We start from the raw sequence: 13922 nt of genomic DNA on the forward strand, positions 1-13922 counted from the left end.
GCCTACCTCACTTTACGATTTTATACGTGGGCTGAACGCGAATGACCGATGCTCGGAGAGCACCCGGCTGGTTCCCACTAAACACCACCTCTCCCCTCCTTCCGCACCAGCTCCTCCTCCGTGCGCCCCGGGACTCCGCTCGCCGCGGGCGGGGAGGGCCTGGCCACCGCCACCGCCGGCCGTGCTCCGGGAAGGCGGCGGGGTGGGGCTCCGACCTCCCGCGCGCCGGGCGGAGTGGCCCCGGCGAGGCCTGCCCGTTGCCCGAGGTCCCCTAGGGGCCGTCGCCGCCCAGGGCTCCGCCGACGGCGCAGGTCCCGGCGAAGCGCCAGCCCGCTCGCCTTTCCTGGGGCACACGCGATTCTAGAACACTCGCTCCTGTTTCTTTCATAAATTGCATAATTATACATATTTTCTACCGTTCTCATATCATAAAGTCATTTTGATAAAACCCAAAGATTTAAAAATAAAGTAGTAGCCATGATTAAGTCCTTTGATAATGGAATTGTTATAAGCTGATGCAAAGCTGGATTATCTCCAGTTGGATTTGTTGGATATGGGCACACGCCTGTACTTCCAAGTTCAAGGCTTTAGTCCATGTCCTACCTTTAATAAAGGTCGCAGCCTCCCAGCAGCCTCCTGACCCGTGTACCTGAAGAACCGTGGTTAGGTGGGAAAGCCCTGCGGTGGGCAAGGCCTACACTCCAGCTCCACCCACTGCCCGCTGTGACCAAGGCTCATCACCCACCCAGGCCAGGTGTTTCTTCTCAGAAAGAGGATCTTGATCAAGAGTAGAGATCAAGAGACAATTAAGGTTCCTTGCCCAGATAGGGAAACAGGGAGAGAGAAAAAAGACAAATTCTGTTCTCATAGAGCTTACACTGTAACGGAGGAAGAGATAAGTAATTGGTATATAAGAAGGTGGTAAGTACTATGGAAAAAAGTGCAGGTTATGGGGATTGTTGGCAAGAGATGGGGCTGGGGAAGCCACTGAGAAGGGGGTGAGCAATGTAAGCTTCACTGAGAAGGTGGCATTTGAGACATGAGGTGAGTCAGGGAGCCAGCAAACCATGTGGGAGGAAGATACTCCAGGAACAGTTGGTGCAAAGGCCCCAGACTGGGAGCAGGGCTGGTGTGTTCGCAGAAGAAGGAGCAAGGGGGTCAATGTGGCTAGAGCTGAGCAATGAGGAGGGGAGCTGAGCAGGAGGGATCAGAGAAGTTAGGGATGCAGGTAGCCGTGAGTGGACAGATTAATGTAAGGATGAAATGCGAGATGGTGATCCCCTCACCCCAACCTACCTCCAGTGGGAGCCAGGGCCCCTTGCAGAAATGATATCCAGGTGAAGCCCCCAAGGCACTGACGTTTTCCCAGGCATGTGGGCAAACAGCACCCTGCCCCATCCCAGTCCCTCTGGGGACTGCTGAAGGGCTCCATGGCGGCCCCTGGCTGGGGCAGTGCTTACCCCAGATTCAGGGTAACCACACTGAGCTCTGGCCCAGCATAATCCCTTCTAATGTGTGTTGGGAGAGCCAGCCCCGTCATGCCACCTGCTGCAGTGGAGTGGCCGGGCCCCACTACTAGCCTGTGAGACCCAGGCTTCGTTTGGGTGATTTTTCAGTTTGCTCACCATCACTCTGGACTCTGGAGAGAGGCCTTGCAGGGACTTAAGTTTTCTCCCAATAACGTGAACAAAGCTGAAAGCAAGCTCAGGCTTCCATGGGGTTGAATGTTTGTCTACAGCAGAGCCACTTAAGCCCCAGGGCTTTGCTTTCATCATCTCCAATAAGCCTAAATTCCCAGCAGGTTCCCTTTGCCCTAAATTGGTGGTTTAACCTGGGAAACAACAAGATCCTGGCTTCAGGCTCTAATGGATCTGGGTTTCCACCCCATTTCCCTCAATTTCTAGTCCTGTGTCCAACGGCAGTTCAGCCCTCTTCAAACCTCAGCTTCTTATCTGTGTATTAGGGATAGCAAGAGAACCTTGCTTGAGAGGTTCTTGTAAGGGTCATGATTGTGTTTGTAAAGCAGAAGTCACTGCACCTTGAGCTGGAATGGGGCAACCTGCATTCCCCGAAGGCCCCCTTTTTCCATGGAAGGTCTTCCTCTGTCTATAAATGAGAGTTAAGTTCCCAGACTAATCCTCTGATGCCTAGAAACGCCCTCACATCCCAAGACTATAGTGATCGCAGAACTCGAGCTGCGCTGGCAGCTGTACTCAATGCTGTTTCTAGGGCTCTAAATTGGCCTCCACCCTAGCCAGGGGCACTTTGGGTCCCTGATCCAAGGACTATTTTAAGTGCTTCCAGAAGGTGGGCACTAATGGAGATCCAGGGCTCTCCACTCTGCCTTCTAACAGTCACTGTTCACCATCACCAGGCACGAGTGAAGCACTTGACAGAACACAGTATCCCATTTAATCTAAAAAACTGCTTTCAAGATATTCTCTCAGGTGTGTGTAGAGCAAGGTGCCCTGCATGCTTAATTAATCCACCACGTCATTCATCTGACAAGCGTTTACTGAGTATTGGCCACGGGGTTGGCCTACCTCAAGGGACTCAGCTCTAATTGAGAGAAGACACGCAGCTGAGGTTGATGAGTGTCCCTGAGTGATCTCCCAGCTCTGTTGTCCATAGCTTCTGACAAGTTATGACCTCTCTGAATCTCGGTTTATTTATCTGTAAAATGGGACCAATACCCTCTCTGTGACATGATGAGATTATGTCTAAATGTGCAGTACCTGGCAGGTAAGGCTTGGGGAAGGTGTCTTACATTCATGGGGGGCTAGAAAAGCTGAGTGCCTGGTAGAACTCACAAGGCCCAGGCACCGGGAAGAAGCCAGGTTTATATGTGGGTAATCCAGGAACTCACAGAGGGCTGGGCACAGCGCCCACAGATTGCGACTGTGAGGAGGGTTCCCTGTCAGCAGGCACAGCCCAGCAAAGGCAAGAGGCAAGAAGCCCAAGGCACATCCAGGGAAGGAAGGGCCCAGGGAAATGGGAGCCGGATTGTGTTCCAGAGCCACCCCACAATGGCTTGGGGGTTATCAGTGTCCTCATGGTCTCTATTAGATCACAGACCTCCCCCAACTTCTGGACTGCTAACTCTTTTCAGTCTCAGTTTTGGCCAAGGCAGCCAATGGTCACATACAGGGAAAGGTAGGGGGAGGGCCCAGAACCTCAGCACTAGGGCAGGACACTGCTCCCTGGCTGGAGGCTGACCTGTCACCATCACGCTGGTCTGCACAGGAGCCTCAGTGCCAGCAGAGAGACCAGGGCCACATGCTCTTGGGTCAGGGGTTCCAGACTGCCCCTGGGAGGCGGCAGCCTGCTGCTGGGAGGTGGTGATCTGAGGCTTGTCTTGCAGGGACAGCACAGGCTGTTTGGGGGAGCACTGACAACAGCCTCGCCTAGACCACGGCACGCCTGCAGGAAGCTGAGGCTCCTGGCTCTAGCCCAGATGCACCTGTGATCCAGTGCTTTCCCTCTACTGACCTTGGATTCTTGGTCTATAAAAGGAGAGATCAGCTGACCCCTTAGAGATCTTCCTTCCAGCTCTAGGATTCAAACCCAGCTCACCAGGTGTAGGCTTTGCTGGGCAAAGGTCACAAAGCCAGGAGGCCCAGAACAAAGCCACACCTTGAAGGGCGTCTGGAGAAATCTTAAATTTTAGAGACTAGGAGTCAAATCTAAATTTTAGAGGCTAGGAGTCTTGAGACTGCTTAAGGGTCATGAGAACTACAAGTTTTTGTTTACTGAATGAGGCCAACAAACAAAAACATCACCCAAGCCTCTAGAGGGGCTGAAAACAAACTAAAGTGAACACCTCCACCAGGCCCATTTTAGCTCCCCAGGTCAGGGACTCATGCTTCCGCTTCTCTTCCAGAGTTTTCAAAAGTCAAGAGAATGAAGAAATGACAGGTTTCCAGCAAAGAAACAGAATCTGTTATAAAATCACAACATCCATGCAGATTCCCCTCACAGGCTCAGACCTCCCAAGAAGCTGCCCAGTAGCCCCGAGCACAGGACCTGGAACTATGAGCACCAGCTTGCTGGGCGTGATCCTGCCCCCTCTGTCCAGAGCAAACTGTGGCAGCAAAGGCCAGAGCCTCACAAAGGTTGAGGAATTATTTTGAATTGAAACAATCTGAGGCTGTACACCTACCTATCCTTTGGCTCTGCACACTGTCAGCCCAGCCCAGCAAGAAGAAAGTCAGGAAGCAGCCCAGGAGATTCTAAAAGACGTCTCCTGGCTGTCCAGGATGCCCACAGCTCAGACACCTTTCTTCTCTAAAAGAAATTGTCTCCTGGCTCAGAGACCCAGGCAGTGAAGGCTTCAAGCCCAGAGCCCTTCAACACTGCTATTGATTGAGCTTTCAAACTGAAGCCTTTTTTCAGTAAAACTAAGATGTCATCATTCTAAATATTATTAGATATTCTCACTGGGAAAGATCCATTCACCACAGTATCTTAGATGGCGAAATTATATTTTTCTTCCCATTTTTCTTTGAAAACACACATCCTACCTTCCTTGTGGAAAACAACTGCCTGGAAGGCTCTCAGTCTGGTACCTCATTTGAGCAGACTGTCAGCAACGATCTTGCCTGCGAAGCACAGAGGAAGCAGCTTGTGGCATGAACCAGCTGTAGGTGAAGGAGACAAGCCGCCATAGGCCTTGCCCTCTTCCGGCTTGTGCTCCCAGCAGCTACAGCCTCAGAGCTGCTTTCAAGAGCCCTTTCCCCCAGGAACACACACTCCTGACCCTGCTGAACGAATGAGCACATTACCAATGTCCCGCAGGGGCTGGGTTCAAGTACCAAGACTGTGACCCCTTCGCCAGCTCGAGGCACAACTCCATCACTCAAGGATGTGAAAGCCACTCCCGATTCTCATATTAATTCACGCGTTCATGCACTCATTCACAGGCTCTCACTTACACACGCTAAGCGCCTGCTAGTGATAGCTGTCTTCTCTGTGCCACCTCCCCCCTGGCTGTCCTCCCTGCAGAGCCCGCATGCTGTTGTAGATTGTCCTGTTCTTTAATCCTGTCACATGCTCATTTTTTCTTCACAGGAAGGGCCAGAACTGCTTTACTTTGGCTTTTCTTCTCCCTGCCTAGTAGAGCTGAAACCCACGCCAGGTATGCTCAGGGAAGAAGGACGGTGGTGCTGAGAAGGTGAGTGGCTGAGGCAAGGGCCCTGGGGTGAGGGAACAAAGAGAGAGAGAGAGAGAGAGAGAGAGAGAGAGAGAGAGAGAGAGAGAGAGAGAGAGAGAGAGAGAGAGAGAGAGAGAGCTCAAGCACGAGCGCCCAGGATGACAGAATAACAAAGGAAAACAAGGATTGGGATCCCCAGGGGACCCTGGAACATCGTGGTCCTCTGCTAGGTGATTACTAAGTGATGCCCACCTTCAATGAGAAGGAATCTTTCTGAATGGGTCTCAGAGCGAGACTAGCCTGAACACTCACTCTGTTCTGGGCTAACGTCTGCCCTGACACAGCTCCTGGTCAGAAACCCCACTGGAAGTAACACTAGCAGCCCACACTCTGATTCCTGATTCTGCTTTATTTCTCTGCGTAAGGAACTCTGCACAGGCAATTCAAATTAAAACAAAATAAATATATGAATATTCATGTAAAACTGTCCTTTCTAATGAACAATTATACACAATGTACAATTTCATGTTCACTGGGTGGGTTTACAAAAATGTATCATTCCCAACTAAAAATGCACCAAAATGGTTCCATGCAAACTTATCAAAAGTGACCAAAAATATGGAGGGAAAAACCTGACTGAAAGCACTTTGTTTTTGTTTTTTTTGTTTTTGTACAATCACAGAAAAATAAAAACATCTAATTTCTTTGTTACATTTAGAGTAACTAAATGTGGCCACTGTTTATAATGTCAGTTTATGTTCCTAAAACATCTATGTAGTTACCATAAAAGTATATCAACATCACATTGGAAGTGAGCATTACTGAGAACAAAGGAGGGGTGACAGCACCCATGGTGGTCAGTAGTCAGTGTCGGAGCCCTCAGCATTGTCCACATTTCTTGAGAGCATGTAGTTGTCCATGTCGATCGAGCGGCAGTTGTTGATGGCGTAGCGTAGGCGCTCGGCCATGATCAGCTGGCTGGAGTAGGGGGGCAGCCTCAGCTGGAAGAAGCAGGTCTGTGAGGTAGGCAGACTGTCATAAGGCTGTGGAGAGAGAGACCCAGAGCTGTGACTGCAGGCACTGGGGCACCTTGCGGGGAGTAAGGTTGCCCATGATCACCTTCCCAAAGGCTGGAAAGCATCTCTTCCTGCCTTCAAGATGGCCTCTGTGGACTTGACTGCACACTCAAGTCAAGTGGAAGCAGAGACTAAGCCATGGCAGAAAGACAATGGGTTCTATTGTCCCATGTCCCCAAGGCTCTTGGTGAAGATTTTCCTTCTCCTCACCTCTCCCAGTGCAGGATTGCTTGGGAGAACATACTTTGCACAGTGCCTGGCACAGAGTAAGAGTATAGTAAGAGTTTGTTCCCATCTACCAAGAGGGTGCAGACTCGAAGCCAGGTGCAGGGATGCAACAGAGCAGACAAAATGGAAGGAACAATTGTGAGCCGGCTGTGGGTGCTGCCTTCACCCCCTCCTGTCCCCTTTGTGTGCCTTCTGCCTCTTGTGCACGTGGCCACAGCACACAGGTCAGATGAGGAAAGAGCAGTCAGTTAAACCCCAGTCACTCCATTAAACTGATGCTGACGCAGTCATGTAAAAGAAAGTCATGATTATGATGCCCAGCAGCAAAACAGAAAAGTATTCAGAATAGATTAGGAGGTTAAAAAAAATAAGAATAAAAATTCTAGATATGTCATGCAAAAATATGTTATGACTGAGGCAAAGACTAGGAGGAATTACACAAAGATGAAAATGGCTACTACTAGAGAAATAGGATCATGTATGTCCTCTGTCCCTCCCCACAAATACAACCATTTCCCAAACTATTTGTAATAATAGTAACAATATTACATTGTTTTTTAATAAATTTTTAAAAATTTGTTTCTTAAAAGAAACAAAAGAACCTGCTCTTTTTGCTCAACTTCCTTTAGCAATTGGCCTTCCTCCTCAGAGCCCCGCACCTAGGTGAGATGCATTTCCACACGGTGGGAGGTGGAGGGCCCAGGGCCCAGATGTACCAGAGCTCTAAGGCAGAAAAACTGAAAACAGCTAGGAAGGGAGGTGCCACCAGGTGGCTCTAACTTAAATGTGGGTACTGGAAAAAGGAAACACCATAGTAGACAGTTTTCTGAGGCTGACAACCCCAAAGCAGGGAATTAGTGGTAGATTAACTCCTGGAATGGCAGGGGTAGCCTAGGACAGATATAAGCCAGTGGTTGTTTCCAGAGCTGAATAGAAGAAATTTCCTTCCCCCCACATCTCTCTGAAGCAACAAAACAGATGTACAATTCATAGTTCTTGTTAAGTCATGTAGAAAATTTATGGAAATGTTCTTTTCATAACCCTTCCTGCATGTGGCTTCTCCAGCGAGCCCAGCCTGGGGTAGAGCACAGGCCTGCAGCTCAGGAGGCAGCAGGGAGAGGAACAGCTTTGGCTACAGCAACCTCCAGGAGCAGTTTCTGGAAAAACACCAGAAAGGCAGACACTGAAATTAACGGGGAGGGCCCTTGTGTGAAGAGGCCCTACTTTCCTTACTGTTTTCTGAATAAACAGCATGGGCCCTACTCGGAGGACTGCCCATCTTGGGAAGAGTGGAAACAGAGGGAACAGAGACATTTCCTAACCTGACGCAGTAAGTACCATGTTCGAGGTGTGCACCATGTGTACAGGAGTTCGACAGAAGGAGGTCTGGCTCGCTAAGTCTGCCTTCAGGAATGGATGGGGGCACAGGAAAGCATCTAGGAAGCTCCTGGAGGAGACAACATTGGCATAGGGCTTCCAGAAGGAATAAGTGCTTTCCAGGCACAGAGGGAAAGGGGTGTGAAGGAGAACTTACTAAAGCAGAGGGAACAGCTTACACAAAGGCACAGAAGTTTATAAACAGCATGGTCTGCTGGGGAGAAAGGCAAGCAGCCCATTATGGCCAGAACATGGTGTCAAGGCCGGGCGCGATGGCTCATGCCCGTAATCCTAGCACATTGGGAGGCCGAGGCAGGAGGATTGCTCAAGGTCAGGAGTTCGAAACCAGCCTGAGCAAGAGTGAGAGCCTGTCTCTACTAAAAATAGAAAGAAATTAATTGGCCAACTAAAAATATATAGAAAAAATTAGCTGGGCATGGTGGTACATGCCTGTAGTCCCAGCTACTCGGGAGGCTGAGGCAGGAGGATCGCTTGAGCCCAGGATTTGAGGTTGCTGTGAGCTAGGCTGACGCCATGGCACTCTAGCCTGGGCAACAGAGTGAGACTCTGTCTCAAAAAAAAAAAAAAAAAAAAAAAAGGTGATATCAAAAAGTGGGGCAGAGACCAGCCTGTGGAGGTGTTTAAGGCAGCTAAGGCCACTGGCATTTATCCTGGAGTCAACACAGGGGGTCCCTAAAGGAGGAGAGTGACAAGGCCAGATGGGTGTTTGAGAAAGACTTTGGAAGCAGTGTGCTTTTCAGACTCTAAGCCCTTTTATTCCTAGGCCATCTGTCAAAACGGCAGCTGGGCTGTGGCTCACCAGCTGGGGCCTCTGCAGGCTGCAGAGCAGCAGCACCGCCTACCCGGTGCACGCCACACAGGCAGCGCAGAGCACGCCCACCAGTTAACAGTTAATATCTTCATAAAAACAAACAAACAAGGCCGTGCCCCAGTGTACAAGTTACACAATAAAGACGGGAAATAAGAGGCAGAGGCAACATGATGATCCCTCTGCCAAGTTCAGCTTTAACTCCTAGAAGATACTGGAAGATTTAGAGAAAGTTGTTGGTTGAAGTATGCTTTCTACATCCATTTAGGACTTTTTCATTGAATCTAAGAGATGCTTCTGAACAAGTTTTTTCTTTAATTTGAGAATTCCAAACATTAAGCATGAATTGGTGGCCTATTCAGGCAGGTTTTCCCAACGTGCAAGCAAGAGGGAAGCGATAAGGGCAGACATTATCGAGGAAGAAAAGCTTACTTACCCTATCAACCTTCATGATTTGGAATCTCTGAGAAATGTCAGCAGTGTTGGCTGGTAGTCGAGATCTTCCTGACACGAACCTCATGAAAAGCACCCGCTCCTCATTGGAGAACTCTTCCAGTGTGTGCCAGAACCACTGCACCAGCTGATGCTGCTCATCCACCTCACGGTACCGCACCACTTTCTTCAAGACTTCTACAGAGATCTCGGGCATCCCACACACCATCTGCTCCAGCTGTTTTGCTGTGAGGAGGGACAGCAGTGGCACAGGAACAATCCAGGACATCCCTTCTCGGACCGCAGCCACCTGCTCCCAGGAAAGGTTGTTCATTCAACAAGTGTGCAGAAACCTGGCACCCAGCATGGACCCAGTTAGGCTGGGCACCGTGCACTGCCTGGTCCCCAGACCCTTCACTTGTCCCTCATTCCTCTAGGCATGAGTGCCAGTGAACACGGCTCACCCTCCTTGCCTCTGAACCCATTAACAGCTTCTCCCTGCTGTGGGACTCTTACCCTCCTTCCAGTCCCAGTTCAAGTCCAATTTAGGAGTCTGCCTTCCCTCCCCCACAAAACCCCAGCCCCTGGGGGACCCTCCTCAGTGCCAGCTCCACTCACTCATATTCCCAATCACACGTGGCCACATGCTGTTAAACTGTGCTAGGTGTGGGCACTTCATCTCCTCATCAATGCAAGATGTTCTCGGAGGATTCGTCTAGCTGTCTACTCTTTTTGTAATTTATATTTTTCTTTTGAAAATAGTTATATCCTTTTTGTAAAATTTATTTGTGCTCCTTGTAAAAAACTTTGAAACATACAAAGAAGAAAGTAAAAATGGGAAGTCCTTCTTTAGGAAGGCAATAGAAAAGGCAAAGAATTTGGTCAGGAGACTTGGGTTCTAAATCCCAGCTCCACCACTAACCAACTCTTTTACTTTCATTTTCCAATCTGAAAAATGAGGCAGACATTGCTGCTCCCACATGACTCTGATGAGAATTTCATATGAGCAACTACATCAAAGTCCATGTGGCTAGGTAATCATATCACTATGTTCCCTCACACGGTCCTGAGCACAGGCCGGCTGGGGATGCCAAGAGGGGAGCAGCCAGAGCTGCCTCGACAGTCTGTTTAGAAAGTTGTCTCCTCCAAGGCTGCAGTGCACCCTTCCCACAGAATCATCACTGTTCAAGATTTGTTTTACAAATACTTTTTCACTCTGAGCCAACTCAAAACTATCTACAATTAAAAAAAAAGTCTGAGAATCTGAATAGGAGCCACCCCTTGGGGAAGTGGGTCACTCTGTGAGATGATAGATATGTTAATTTGCTTCACCACAGTAAACTTTTTAGTAGCAATATGTATCCATAATATCATGGCATATCTTAAATATAGAATATGTTTATGAATAAAAAATGAGATTTATTCTCATGTTCCCCTAAGGATCGGGGATTAGCAGTGAGGACAGTCTCTACTGATACTAAAGGGAATACCCCAGCCAAATTCTGCCAAAAAACAAGCTGTCATGCCTGGAAAACAAAAGCTGTCTGTAAAAAAATGAGGCTGAAATATGGAGTTGGCTGTTTGGAGGTGGTAGGGGGACAACTGGGGACAGCTTTGGGATGAACACTAAGTTCTAAGAGATGAAGAGGAAGGGAAGGGCTTGTTACGGAGAAAGGAACAGAGTCAGGGCAGATCAGAGCACGACTGATGGAGATGGGAGTATCCATCTGGACCTCAGAGGAAGGGCCCCTGGGAGAGCCTAGGGACCACCGTTAAGCCTGGTTTGGGAACCTGGCTCTGCTGTGGGCACTCAGTGCTTTCTTTTGTAAAATGGTGACAGTAATCCTCGCCTCACAAGTCACTTTGGAAAATATTGCATGTGAGGGTGTCTGGCACCATACCTGGCATGCAGAAGGTGATCAACATATTTTTAGTCAATTTTTTACTCTCTGAAGATTAAAAATATTCATGAATTGGAGACAAACCCTAAGCCTTGACTGTGTAAACAGCATCACTGAGAGGACCCACCTTCCCTAAACTAATAATATAGTTGGGCCAAGTCTAGTCAGAAAGGCTTGGCCCAAAGCCAAAGTCTAAAAAGGAACCAGAAATGAAGGGTACGGAATATGTATACTTCAAATTATTAAACTTCTACAGCTTCAGAGCTTGGGTCCAGCTCTTGAGAAGACCCCAATATATTCTGCAAACAAAATATTATTGAAATGGCTATTAATGATTGCATACCCAAAAGAACCAGTTTTGGATATAATATTCATTTCTATGGTCACTCATTCATATTCCCATTATTTATTAAATGCTTATTTACTTGTCAGCACAGAACAAGTATAACTCAAATGAGATAGCAAATATATTCTTCATTCAATATCTTACAAGCTAATTGAAGAAACAAGTCCCAAACTCTGGCCACAACATAGAAGTATGTGATACATCCTGAGGAATTTCAAAGTAAGGTAAAAGATCTTTACAGGTTAGTGACCTGGAGGAAAGCCAGTATGTGGTAGGGATACATTCTTTAGCTGGAGCTTGAAAAATTGCAGCAGGAGTGAGAAAAAGGGACCCATATGGGATTATAAGACCAGCATTGGGGGGTTCATTCACATCGACTCTGACTAAACCAACTGGTGTGGGGACACTGAGTTGGGGAGCAGGAAGATATGAGGATAAATAAGACTGAAGAGGAGTAAGAAGACAAGGTCTGAATGCCAAGGCGAGAGCTTGGCCTCAATCTAACCAATGACCAATTCAGAGCTGATTTAAGGCCTTGATTAAGGGTCGAGTGTAGTGGCTCATGCTTGTAATCCTAGCACTCTGAGGCCTAGGCAGGAGGATCCCATGAGGTCAGGAGTTCGAGACCAGCCTGAGGAAGAGCGAGACCCCATCTCTACTAAAAATAGAAACAATTAGCTGGGTATGGTGGCACATGCCTGTAGTTCCAGCTACTCCAGAGGCTGAGATAGGAGGATCGTTTGAGCCCAGGAGTTTGAGATTGCTGTGAGCTAAGCTAATGCCATGGCACTCTAGCCACAGGCAACAGAGCAAGACTCTGTCTTTAAAAATAAAAGTCCTTGATTAAGGAGATAGAAGACCGAAGGACATGGCCCGAGAAGCCTCTGAATAGGATCTGAGCTATAGATACAAATGAGTCAACACAGTAAATACATATGCCAAAATATGACAGTAACCAGTCATCTCTTGTTTGGGACAAACCCAAGCATTTACATGTCCCTCCCACAATGTCTCATCTCACCTGTCGATCCATTTCATGAAGCCGATACTCAATGGCCCTCTCCACGTATTCCTTCCTATTGGAAAATGTGAGTGGGATACTATTTCCACCAGGGATTATAGGAACCATTTTGCCATCAGCACTCTGGCCAACAAAAGAATCAAGAGGAATCATCTAAGAGCAAAATAATAAAGAATTTTTATTACATGGTAGAAATGACAACAAAAAGTATGTTCCATACAAATATAGCACATTAGTAAGAAAGTCAAGATTTTTAAAGATGAAACAAGGTGAACAAGAGAGGTAAGACTGATCAAGCTACATGATCGGCAGGAATGTGCTGACTCCTCTGGCTGCAGTTAAAAATGGGACTGAATTTCTCTGCCTCCAAATCAGGCCTGCTAAATTCTGGTCACCCCAGGCCTCCCTGTCCACCCTGGTTCTCCACTCTACTAGGCAGAAAACGAATTAAGGAGGAAGGAGCAGAAGCTGGGGGCTGGGGTTGAACTGCTGAGGGCAGCAATGGTATAGATATGGCATGGATCATCCAGACAGCAAGTGGAAGACGATATCTGAATTACACAGAAAAACTCTAGTCTGTGCATAGAGAAGTCAACACCAGCAGAAACAAAGACCAGCAAGGATTTACCTCATGGAAACTCTCCTCGGTAATCCCACTGTCTTCAATGTGAAGAATGCTGTTGAGAGTCTGCACGTAGAGCAGATCCACCTCCTCCAAGTCCTCCAGGGTGAGTGGGACACAGCACAGCTGCTTCCACACCAGAGGGGCCAAGTGGAGGTCCAGAGGCTTCTTTGTGCGAATGGCAACCCCCATTAAAATCCCCAAGAATTTAAATTGCATTAAGTGTTCATCGAGGCAGGCAGAGGGGTTAAAAAGGAACCTGTAGAATTAAAGAAAATATTTCAAACAAAATTGTCCTCATTTCTATTAGAAATAAGTTACCCACAACTTATTTATTTATAGCTACAACATTAGTCTACACCTATGCTGTTCGATATGATAGCCATGTGGCTATTTAAATTAATTAAATAAGGTTTTTGCAATTCAGGTTTTTAGCTTTCCTAACCACATTTTGAGTGCTTAACAGCCCTATGTGAACTGTGGCTACTGTTTTAGACAGCACAGGAACCATATTTTGGGGCAAACAAATGATCTTAAGCTACCTGCTCCAGAATGCTGTATTTACTAAAATCATTTCATTTATTATTTACAAGTCCATGAAGCAGGTTCTAAAATGCAATATTTTGCAAACATAAGGATAATAAGTAATTGCAAATACTAAGCTCTGTGATTTGATAGTATAATAAAGGTTTTTAATGAATTTTGGTGCCGAAAATTAATTAAGGGGAGGCTATGTGAGCCTTCAGAAACACAAAATAAGTCAGGTTTCATGATGGAGTGTATATAACCATTGAGTTAGTCTTGTAAGAAATACTAAGTCTCGATGGAAGCACCTATTTCCTCATCTGTGACAAGAGAATAATAACAGTATCTACTCCTTAGGGTTATAAATAGGATTCAAGGGGATAATACATGTAAAGCACTTAAAACAGTACTTGAGT

General features: G+C 47.3%; 1 protein-coding gene across 11 annotated transcripts in view; it reads right to left on the reverse strand.

Moving 5' to 3' along the window:
• HERC1 (HECT and RLD domain containing E3 ubiquitin protein ligase family member 1) overlaps positions 1-13922 on the reverse strand; it is a 217817-nt gene that overhangs the window by 27243 nt on the left and 176652 nt on the right. For 10 of the 11 annotated variants that reach the window (XM_076004460.1, XM_076004459.1, XM_076004465.1 and 7 more), the window contains exons 75-78: positions 12988-13240; positions 12360-12512; positions 9096-9401; positions 7-6192 (exon numbers count right to left, since the gene is read on the reverse strand). In XM_076004460.1, coding sequence (XP_075860575.1) covers positions 6007-6192; positions 9096-9401; positions 12360-12512; positions 12988-13240 — 898 coding nt within the window. In that variant the 3' untranslated portion in view covers positions 7-6006. The remainder of the gene's footprint in view (positions 1-6; positions 6193-9095; positions 9402-12359; positions 12513-12987; positions 13241-13922) is intronic. The other variant, XM_076004466.1, reaches the window with a different exon arrangement.

Source organism: Microcebus murinus, chromosome 6 (assembly GCF_040939455.1).
Source record: "Microcebus murinus isolate Inina chromosome 6, M.murinus_Inina_mat1.0, whole genome shotgun sequence".
Lineage (NCBI taxonomy): Eukaryota > Metazoa > Chordata > Mammalia > Primates > Cheirogaleidae > Microcebus > Microcebus murinus.